Raw genomic sequence first — 12,368 nt, forward strand, 5'->3', positions numbered from 1 at the left:
AATACGTTTCTGCTACAAAATGGAATAAACTGCATAAATAGCAAATATTCAGGCAGACACAATTACAAATGAAATTGGAGGTTGAATACAAATGATAAGGGTCACAAATAAAAAAGGATCAGTAATGGCACACATAAAAATGACATTATTTATTTAGAGAGACGTGAATTCATCCACTGTGTTTTCCAGAGGCTCACACCAGCATAACAAAGGTTCTCAGTGAACAAAGCAATGTGCTTTGGGCAATTATTCTGAAGCCATTACACCCTCTTGTGCTGTGTCTATGAAGAAGGTTTGTATAAAAAGTATTGGTGACAGTTTTTTCCTCATGCTTGGGGGAATTAATGAATTCAGCCCAACGGTTACAAAGTGTGTGTATTATTGATATTGATCGATAAAATTAATTCACACAATTGTCACTGAAAATTTAGCGATGCAAAATATCTGTGCTAAACTCGTCCCAAAGGTTTTGACAAACAACCAAGCAGCAAATCGCATGCACGCTTGTGAAAACTTTCTGCAAGGATATTGCGACTATTCCCCAACCCCATTACAGTCCTGACTATGCACAATCAGACTATTTCTTATTCCCAAAAATCTTCCCTCATAAGACAACACCATGGGACCCTTAGTGCCGTCAAAGAAGCTTACACATGTCCCCTTGAGGACGTGTTTCCATGCTCAAGAAATGTACTTGGAAGAATTTTGAGGCATTGCAGCAATATCATTCGTGATTGTATTAATTTCAGAGGAAAAGCACTCTGCTATTATCACTCCATATTTCTGTGTTCTTCACCCAAATGAATTGAAATTGTCAAAATATAACCCTATTTCCCCCATATTTTGCTAAACCTCACACAATGGCACGGATAATCGAGAGTTAATTGTACTTCCCAAGTTAAGAGGCAATAGTGCTGAAATGAGACGTGTTGGTTGAACATAGTAATATTCATATCACAAGTAGCTACATTTGCAAGGAGAAATGCAGCTGACATCAGTAGGCTGTAGAGAAAAATGTTTCCAGGACACCACAGCTTGGCAGAGAAGAGTTAGTAGTATTTAAATGATGTTTGCAAACTTAGACACTATCTCTGGCCATGGAATTCCAACTGAATCTGCAAATCACAGCAGATGGCTTCAAAGGTTCGTCAAATTGCTAATGCATATGGGATAAAAAGGGATGAAATAGTTTTTGATGTAATTAATATTATCACACTAGAGCCAACTATACATATATTGAAAATGTATCCATTTTTATTTAAAATTTCCCGTGAAAAAAATAAGAATAATTGTGGAGGACAATTTCATTCATCTACATCTTGCTTCCTGGCAGAGTGAGAAAATTCGTGGGAAGAGTTTTTGAGTATCAATCAATCCTCAGTGTCCTAGTTCACTTAAATTCTGTTGTCTTAGCTCTCTTTTGGAGATGGACTCTTTTTGGAGATTCAGTCGGCAATTACCTGTGTGTGCCCCTTCTTGTGCCTCATTAGGTCACATTTATGTTTGAATCCTTTTGAGCATATTCCACATTCATATGGCCTTTCGTCTGTATGCTTCATCATGTGTCTTCTAACGCTTGACTGATCTGAGAATGCCTTTGAGCATATTGCACATTTGTGGGACTTCTCCCCAGCATGTACACGCATGTGACGTATCAGGGTTTGTTTGACAGAGAATGATTTCAAACATATCTCACATTTGTGCGGCCTTTCACCAGTATGTGTCAACATGTGCACCTTAAGCCGTTGCTTTTGATGAAAACCTTTCAAACATATCTCACATTTGTGCACTCTTTCACTGGTATGCGCACGCATGTGCCTCGTCAATTTTGCCTTGTTTGAAAAATCTTTCAAACATAATGCACATTTGTACGACCTCTCACAAGTACGTAACAAAATGTGCTTGCTCACGTCTCTCTTTCTCGAGAAAACTTTCAAACATAACTCGCACTCGTACAACTCTTCAACTCTGTGTGTTGCCATGTGCCTCTCAAGGCTTAGTTTTTCTTTAAAACTTATCAAACATATATTACATTTGTGTGGTCTCTCCAAAGTATGTTTCAAAATGTGCCTTTTAAGAAGACCATTATAACGGAAACCTTTCGAACATATATCACATTTCAATTGGCTTTTCCCAGTATGTGTCGACATGTGGATCCTGAGTTCACTTGGATTTTGGAAGTATCTGGAGCACTGTTGGCATCGGTGCTTCTTTTTCGCCGCGTGCACCGATTCCAGATGTCCGTCAAGGTCACTTTTGCACTCAAATGCATCTGAACAAATGCCACATTTGAGTTTCATTTCCTTCACTGGGTGCACACGCATAATGTGAGCTTTAAGATACCTCTGTTTTGCAAATAGCTTGTTGCAAAATTGACACAAGTGGAAGACACTCCCTGCACCATCACTGACTGCAGCAACATGCCCTCGACCACCATCTGAAAGAGTTGAATAATACCATTGGGTTAGCTCTAAGTTTGTGCTCTTCAGGCTCTACGTAAACATACAAACACATTCATGTGTGAGTGTATGTGTGTGTGTGTGCAAGTGCATGAGTGTATGTGGATGAGTGTGTGTATCTACAGGGTACAATGCTTAAATCCAGACGAGCATGCATTTCCTCAAATGATATTTCCTCGTCGGGTTAGAAAAACATTCCCCAGACTTCTCTGAAGCAGTATACTTAGCCACAATATCGTAAAAAGTTGATCTGGGGAACCAGAAGAATCGAACTATTTCAAAATATAATGCCAAGGACAAACACTTTTGATAATAGAAGCTCTTCGATTGTACACTGCAATAGTAAGTAACATCTCGACCATTTTGAGGCAATGACTGTTTAATAGATACCTATAGCTTGCGAGACCATATATTACGACCTTAAGTGGAATTACGACATAGCAGGAAATGCAAATTAAAATTTGTTCAGATTTAAATGCCAGACCCTGATATATATATATATATATATATATATATATATATATATATATATATATATATATATATATATATATATATATATATATATATATATATATGTACATATATATATATATGTACATATATATATATATATATATATATATATATATATATATATATATATATATATATATATATATATATATGTATGTACATATATATATATATATATATATATATGTATATATATATATATATGTATGTACATATATATATATATATATATATATATGTATGTACATATATATATATATATATATATATATATATATATATATATATATGTATGTACATATATATATATATATATGTATATATATATATATATATATGTACATACATATATATATATATATATATATATGTACATACATATATATATATATATATATGTACATACATATATATATATATATGTATGTACATATATATATATATATATATATATATATATGTACATACATATATATATATATATATATGTACATACATATATATATATATATATATATGTATGTACATATATATATATATATATATATATATGTATGTACATATATATATATATATATATATATATATATGTATGTACATATATATATATATATATATATATATATATATATATATATATATATATATATATATATATATATGTATGTACATATATATATATATATATATATATATATATATATATATATATATATATATATATGTACATATATATATATATATGTATGTACATATATATATATATATATATACATATATATATATATATATATATATGTATGTACATATATATATATATATACATATATATATATATATATATATATATATATATATATATATATATATGTATGTACATATATATATATACCACGATTGTACGGAAAAACTCACACGAGTGGCACAATAATGGGCTGACACAATATAACACAAATAGAAAAGAATAGACACATTTAAAAGAACACTCACACGGTAAATTGTTCGAGCTTTCGGCCCTCTCAGAGGCCTTCTTCAAGAGAGACTGAAAATATGCTATGGCTGAGGAGAGGGGAAAGAGCTATGTGCGTGGAGGGGAGGTGTGGAGGGAATGCTGGGAGGGAAATTAAATATGGCGGTTTAGGGTGGGAATTTTAAAGGAACGGAAGGAGACGTATAAAAATTTCGACAGGATGGTTACTAGGAAGGGGTTTTGGCTCATGAGTTGAAGCCATTGATTGAGTTCATTGTTGCAAATTTAAATCCATTTCTGAAATTGTAAAAAATCGCCAACACACACAGAGATAGATGTACTCTTGGCTACGTAACTTTTGCAAATGTCAAGTTATGACACTAAGATTTAAAGGGAATATCAACAACAGATGTACCAATTTAACAAAAAAAAACAGAACTCGAATCGGAACGATGGGATCGCCACACGGTGGTTATTCCGGGAACTTTTTGATCAAGGTAGTATAACACAAATAGAAAAGAATAGACACATATAAAAGAACACTTACACGGTAAATTGTTCGAGCTTTCGGCCCTCTCAGGGGCCTACTTCAAGAGAGACTCTCTTGAAGAAGGCCCCTGAGAGGGCCGAAAGCTCGAACAATTTACCGTGTAAGTGTTCTTTTATATGTGTCTATTCTTTTCTATTTGTGTTAGGTTGCGTCAGCCCATTATTGTGCCGCTCGTATGAGTTTTCCGGACAATCGTTATATATATATATATATATATATATATATATATATATATATATATATATATATATATATATATATATATATATATATATACATATACATATATACATATATCGGAATTCTCTCCCCACCTTCCCCTTCCATCCATCGCTCCGGCCCTCGTATTCCCTTCAGTTCTGTCCCTCTCTTCCTTGATAAAGGTGGCAACGACCACCGAAAATTCGAAAAATAGTGAGTCTCTTTTTTGTGTGTTTCTGTGTTTTTGTCTGTGTCCATTAGTGCTAAGTGTTATACATTATTATTCACGTCCGTGAGACTTTCAAAAAGTGTTATATATATATATATATATATATATATATATATATATATATATATATATATATATATATATATATATATATATATACATATATCTATATATATATATACACACATATATATTAATATATATATATATATATATATATATATATATATATATATATATATATATATATATATATATATATATATACTCATTTATATAGAAACAGATATAAGGAAAAGGGATAGGAACACAAATAAAGGACGAACACAGGAGAGGTGGGGAAGGCGGAATCAAGGAGGTCTCAAACGTAAAAGTATTTCCTAGACCGGGATTTGAACTCCAGATGTTTCCACTTGCCGGGCTGAGGCTCTTAACCACTTGAGCAATCCAGGAAACGTAATTTACACTGAGATCTGCAATGCTTTATGCAACCAAGTGCCCCGATTCTTTGGCCAAGAGATGGCGTTAGGGAGCTGTTTCAACCACCAAAGGAGAAATAGACAAGACACACAGAGGAAAGGGTAGTAGAAAAGGAATCATACAACATCATAAAGGATAAGAACAGTGCGTTTCGTGGCACGCATAGCCAGAAGAATAGACGAGGCACATTGGCCTAATACACAATCAAACACGAAATCCGACCAAACGGGGAACAAATACTCATTTATATAGAAACAGATATAAGGAAAAGGGATAGGAACACACATAAAGGACCAACACAGGAGAGGTGGGGAAGGCCGAATCACACAGATCACGAACGTAAAAATATTTCCTAGACAAGGATTTGATAGGATATAGGATAGCTCAAGTGGTTAAGACCTTCCACATGGCAAGTGGAAAGATCCAGTGCTCAAATCCCGGACTAGGAAACATTTTTACATTTACATAATCGCGTGTGTTCCTTCAGGGAAACATTTGATAGTTTAGATGGTTTAGGCATGAGGAATGAGCTCTGGGAGAAAGCAGTTGAGTTCTGCAGGAGACAGGGGCTAGTCATCACCAACACCTGGTTTAGACACCAGAAAAGAGGCAGGTATACATGGAAAATGCCAGGTGACTCAGAAAGGTATACGCTAGATTATATCCTGGTTAGACACAGGTTTAGGAACAGTGTGATAAATTTGCAAAGCTTCCCGGGAGTGGATGCGGACTCTGACCACAATTTAGTTGTAATGAAATGTAGTGTCCATTTCAAAAAGATAAGGTAGGGGCGGCAGGTGAGAAAATGGAATGTAGAAGCATTAAATTGTTTGAAAAGAAAGGAGTACAAACAGGCGGTAGAGAAAATCAAGGAGGATGGTAAAGAGCTAAGTACTATCGAAGAAAAATGGGAAAGTATCAAGAAAGGGTTGTCTAAAGCCGCAAAAGACACTATTGGAACCGTTAACGCTAAAAGGACTAGGAAACCATAGAACACGGATGAGATGATTACAAAGAGGGATGAGCGGAGTAAATGGAATAATGTAAATACAGAGTTAGGCAAAATGAAGTACAAAGAATTAAACAATAAATTGAGGCGGGTAACAAATAAAGCAAAAGAAGCATGGTGGAAGACGCAGTGAGGATATGAAAGTTTGCAGGGGAAGGGTGAAATTGGTGCGCTCTACAGCGAAGTTAAAACTTAATCGGGAAGTAAGAAAGGAAGATCTATGCTAACAGTTAGAAATAAGGCGGGTAAGGTAATAGTTTAAACTGGAAAGATCGAAGAGAGATGGAAGGAATATACAGAAGAACTGTATAGCAAAGAACTTCAACCAACAAAGTTAGACATTGAAAAGATTATGATGTAGAGGAAGATAGCTTAGGTCCAGGCATATAGGGGATGATCAGTTTGGTTTAGGAAGGGGAGAGGTACGCGTGATGCCAGTGCAGTAATGAGATTATCAGACTCAGACTGCTCAGGTGCAGAAAAGGAACGGGGAGTCCGGATGGGCAGTGTTAGGAAGAGGTGTAAGGCTGGGTTACCTATTATCACTGTTGCTGTTCAACCTGTATGCAGAGGAAATGATCAAAGAGGCATGGGAAGAACTGGAGGTAGGAATGAAAGTGGGCAGGGAATTGGTAAAATCAGTTAGGTTCGCTGATGACCAAGATTTAGTTTACCAGTCAGCCAAGGGGTTGCAAGCATTGCTTAGTGAATTGGAAATTCAGTGTGACAGGTATGGGATAAGAAACAATACTACTAAAACGAAGGTTATGCAATTTTCTAGCAAGAAAAAGGCTAAGCTAAACATCAAAATAGGAGGGCAAAAACTAGAGCAAGTAGAACAGTTTACGCATCTTGTTAGTGTTTGCATATCTTGTTTGTGTTTGACCAACACGGTCAAAGTAGTAGGGACGTAAGGAGAACAATTGCGCTAGGCAAAGAGGCTTTCACAAGGAGGAGGGAGTTGATGGCAGGGACGTTGAGTAAGGATGTTAAGAAAAGACTCGTAAAAACTTTGATATGGAGCGTAGCTCTGTACGGTGCGGAAACATGGTCAATGAAGCAGGAGGATAGACGTAGACTAGAGGCTTTTGAAATAGGGTGTGGAGAAGAATGGAGACGGTGAAATGGACAGAGAAGAAAACAAATGAGGAAGTACTTGGTATGGTGGGCGAAGAGAGGGGTTTTTTGGGAGAAATCCGATGGAGGCAGGAAAAGTGGATGAAGGGGGTACTGACCGGCAGTGGGATGTTGAAGGAGGTGATAGAGGGGAGAATGTAGGGCAAACAAGGAAAGGGAAGGAACAGGATAGGGATGTTGGACGGGATGAAGGGAGGAAGAAGGTACTCAGAGATGAAGAGGGACCTGATGTAGAGTAGGATGTTGTGTTTTGTAAGGAGTCACAAAATATTTATTTAGGAGCTGTGTCCATCAGTACCCCTAAACTGATGGATTCAGACATCTCTTCCATCTAATCGCATATGCCCAAAGCATCTCCAACATTCCATACTAACAGATGAAACCATGACAAAGAAACTACCTTCATACATCAATCAATATTCACAGAAGTGAATAAAAGGTTAGAGACCAGTACCGAGGTGACATTTACAAGTTATCAACCAAAAGGCGGCAATTGCAATATTAACAAACCGAACGGTATTAGGGTTAACCTTATGAAATTTATCACTGATGGAAAGGAAACAAACTATGCAAATTTCACTTGAATAGAGATTTATTCACGACCGGGGTTTCAAACACTTAATGTCATCTTCAGGTGAAGATGAAATTAAGTGTTTGAAACCCGGGTCGTGAATAAATCTCTATTCAAGTGAAATTTGCATAGTTTGTTTCCTTTCCACCAATTGCAATATTGTTTTACACATATTTTTGTGGATTATTCACAAACAGTTCTACATCAACAGAAATGGGCAAGAGTGAAAATGCAGCAGAATTCTGAGCCCTCCTTACCTTGCGACACATCACCTCCCAGGTCTTCTTCCTCTCGAGAAATGTCAATGTCACTCTCCTCCTTAATGTCCACTTCCTCATTAAAAGTCAGCCATAATCCTCTGTCTCCTGAGTGGTCCTAGAAAGATCAGAGAAAAACTTATAAAGCAGAGCGTATCAATGCAAAATATCCATCATATGCTTCACCAAACTTTCAAACTTTTTGAAAAAGTAAATATTAAAAATTGACATTAAAACCTAAAATAATAATTTTAGCATATTTTTTAATAGAAACAAATTGTTTATCTCTTAAAAAATCTTTCTTCTCGTGAATTGAACCTTCCTTAAAGTTAAAATTTCCTTCCTTTGAACTTAAACAAAAGTTAAGCCGGAGAGAGTTCAAGGATGAAAAGTATAAAAAATTATTTATTTCTATAGAATTACCATGGTCAACAAGAATATTTACATTCTCCTATAAACTACTGTAATTAGAGAATAGGAACTGCAGTCTTTTTGGGTCACTTCAGGTGAATTTGAATGAAAGAAAAACAAGCAGCAAAGCTCGAAAAGGCATTTCCATTTCATATAAGTTTCCATTATTTTTATTATCATAACTTTGGCTTATATCATTCCATCATATCCCCAGGACAATATATGATTTGGTTGGTTGATAAAACAACTGTCTAATAACAATTAGATAACTGATTTCAGTACTCGGCAGGTTGACTGTTGCTGAACATAATTATGGAGACTTCATCCGAATGGTTGATTGGAAAGTATACCCACACTTGCTCAATGGGGAGTGACATAGGGCATTAAAGGAATAGAAATTAAGTCAGGCTGTCCCTTCAGTAGACAACATTCTCAAAAGGAACTACTTAAAGGTTTGGGAACACTAATGGATGGTAAATTACACTCACCAAATTCCCTGAATCCTCAATGTCTAACCTACCACTGTCACCTTCCTGCATTAATGGGACAATTGACCTATTTACATCCTTTTCCGGAGCAGCACAGCATCCTCTGGCAGCATCAGCATCATCCTCCTCTTTGACAACGATCATGTCATCTCGGACATCCACAGCCCTCTCGTCAATAGCGTCACTGGCAATGGTGGCATCACCAAAGTCTTTCTTGATCCCACCAGAACACTAATTGCAAAGAATACACACTTTAGCATTCAATTATGGCCGATGGTCAAACATTTTAAAATAAGAGCACCAGGGCAACAAATCCTTCACACCAAACTGTTTTAGAAAATTTTGGCATGAGCAACATTTGAGAGTCCCTCATTTAACAAAAAGATAACCACTTATGATTGAGGGTAGTTAAATTGCCTTCAACTAGCATTCATTAAATGGAATACAGATTATTATATGCTGGTCTACCATTCAAGTTCAGGTTTTGGAATATTCAAAGACATGGAATGCTGTTGCATTTCTTAACTCTGCCTAAGAAGAAAAAACCTCACCCTCTTAACACGCTATAATAATCAAAATTGGTAAAGGCATCAGTTATGATTGCAATGCATAATTACTTAATTCACTCACCTGAATCTCTGCTCCATTCCAATTATTATCAGCTATCCAATTCACCCGAGAGCCCGCGGAATAGGTGTCCTCCATCTCAACCATTGCCCTTTCCACGGGACTGCTGCATGCCCACACTTTGCCTGACGTACCTTCAACCGACTCCTCTCCAGGCCTCTCAACACCCTTGTTGCCATGGCTCGTGACATCACTCTCCTCCTTATAAACCATAAACAATGTTATCAACCAGAAGGTGATGGTAGAGTTTACCCAATACTAAGCCCCCTACGGCATTGAGTGAAATTCACCCATTAGGAGGGTATTAATCAGGGGAGGGAGGCAGATAATTTCTCTGTGTCATCTGTTGCATATGGTTTTACAGGGACATCTTTTACGCTGTTAAGAATCACACAACTCAGGTCAATGGCAGGGAGTGCCCATAAAGACAATCCAGGAATCTAAACCTTCATATCTAACATAAATGATCTTAAATGATTTGCATTATTTTATATACATGGGAGACAGAGATGACAGGGACATTGAGAAAATATGTTATGGAAAGGCTCGTTATCAATTATTATCCGGCATAGTTTTGTAAAGCATCAAAACATGGTCATGATGGCAAAATGATAGGCGAACATTTGAGGCTTTTGAAATGTGACTGAGGGGAAGTTGAATGAAGCAGGGAAACAAATATACTTTTCCGTGTTTCCTTACCCTAAGAGTGAATACTTTCGTTAAAATTCTGGATGCCTGTCATTCATCATGAGCATATGAGATACGGGAATGGCTTTTCTGCTTGTAGATCAAAACAGATGTAACGAAATATCGATTTTCGGGGATATCTTCGTGAATGACATCGTTCAATTTAATGAATGCAACTGACCTCCTCTCGATTAGTTATCCAGTCTTTCGTTGTAGGATTGCACCCCTTTCGGATGCGATTGTAGAAAACAAACAAACACTCGGCACATCGACGCTTAAATAGCCGGAATTCCGTCAGCTTCTCCGTGCAGTTAGAACACACATACCAGGGATAATTTGTATCCTCCACAACCTAAGAAAATATTTTTTTAAATTACAAATATTATCAACTTATTGATCGATACCACTGCCGCCAACATCAGTGTAATTTTTCCCAACAGCGTACGGAATCTATACACCAATTGCTGATTAATTACACGGAAGATCTCCGGCAAACGTTACTAAGCCAAGGACGTCACACACGCAACTCAACTTACTTTAACATCTATTAAATCTTCTATTGTCTTTTCCAACATGAATTCCAACTTATTATTCTGTTCAAAAATATTTATCAACAATCCACCACTGTTTAAGCACAATCTGCAGAGTTCAAAATCGGTTTTATCACACATCCTGATCGTTTCAAAGTACTGCGAAATGTTCTCTTGACATTTTAACGTGAAAGATGTTTTGATACATCGCAATATGACGTTACGTAGTATTAACAAACGTTAAATTGAGAACTAGCGCCCCTTACAATTAACTTCATACTTTACCTCTGGGATTTCATCATTCATCTGTTCCCTTTCTTGGAGTAGTACTTTGAAGGGCGGGTGGGTCAAAAGATTCACAATGCGATTCGTTACGATGTCAGCATGTAAAAATAACTATGAATTTAAACATATGATCGGTATCCTACCACAGGAATGGTATAAAAATATACTGTTCCGTTATTCTATTCTGTTCCGTCGGGGCGATATGTTTCAGGAATGCCCCGGAGTGGGTGTGAAGAACACATTCCCGGAATGTTTTAAAGTCTGTGATGAAGTAGTTAAATGAACTTATCCACGAAGAGCTAGCCCACGACTATCTACCGGCCGTTGGAGCTCTGGATTTTTCTGTCATCCCTATGTTAACATTTTTGCACGAAATAACTAAGTAAATCCCCTAAACCAATGCAGTAATTTCACCACAACGGGCATATTATACTCAGTGATACTCCCTATAATCACTTGCAATTGTAATACCGGGATGAGTTATGTAGTGTATGATATACGGCCCTAGAAATACGTCTACACTGAAGTTAGCCCCAGTGGGAGGTCGTCTTTTATAGCAAATACTAAGAGGTCGTAACGAAAACGTTTTCGAAAATATCTGCTCAACTAGAAAAGTTCTTTTCTTGAAAATCACCAAAAACACTCAGCACTCCCTACGCTCTCACGACGTATGCATAAAACCTACATCCATTGCCTAATTTAGCGTACAGGGCCAAGTACAGTCACCAGAATCGCCCTTTCACACAAAAAATAAGAAAGTACATAACAATATCTCCTAAACTAGAACATTTTTTTTCTAAAATATGGCAAAAAAACACTAAACCCTGTTTCCTCTGTCAGCAACCTTTCGCTTACCCCATTCTTATGGCCTAGTTTAGGACCCAGGGCCCACAATCGTCACCAGAGTCGTCCTTTAACGCGAAAAAAACAAAAGTACTTCTCAATGTCTCCTAAACCTGAA

The 12,368-nt window shown here is 36.4% G+C and overlaps 1 protein-coding gene across 1 annotated transcript in view; it reads right to left on the reverse strand.

Annotated features, from left to right (window-relative positions):
• Positions 1 to 11,366, reverse strand: part of LOC139688575 (zinc finger protein 271-like) — a 32,292-nt gene extending 20,926 nt beyond the window's left edge. Inside the window, exons 1-6 of the mRNA XM_071586128.1 lie at positions 11,129 to 11,366; positions 10,774 to 10,944; positions 9,909 to 10,106; positions 9,279 to 9,509; positions 8,380 to 8,497; positions 1,455 to 2,437 (exon numbers count right to left, since the gene is read on the reverse strand). Of these exons, the coding sequence (XP_071442229.1) occupies positions 1,455 to 2,437; positions 8,380 to 8,497; positions 9,279 to 9,509; positions 9,909 to 10,106; positions 10,774 to 10,944; positions 11,129 to 11,263 (1,836 nt within the window). The 5' untranslated portion in view covers positions 11,264 to 11,366. The remainder of the gene's footprint in view (positions 1 to 1,454; positions 2,438 to 8,379; positions 8,498 to 9,278; positions 9,510 to 9,908; positions 10,107 to 10,773; positions 10,945 to 11,128) is intronic.
• Between the last annotated feature and the right edge of the window lie 1,002 nt (positions 11,367 to 12,368).

This window comes from Hetaerina americana, unplaced genomic scaffold (assembly GCF_022747635.1).
Source record: "Hetaerina americana unplaced genomic scaffold, ioHetAmer1.1.p SCAF_20, whole genome shotgun sequence".
NCBI lineage: Eukaryota > Metazoa > Arthropoda > Insecta > Odonata > Calopterygidae > Hetaerina > Hetaerina americana.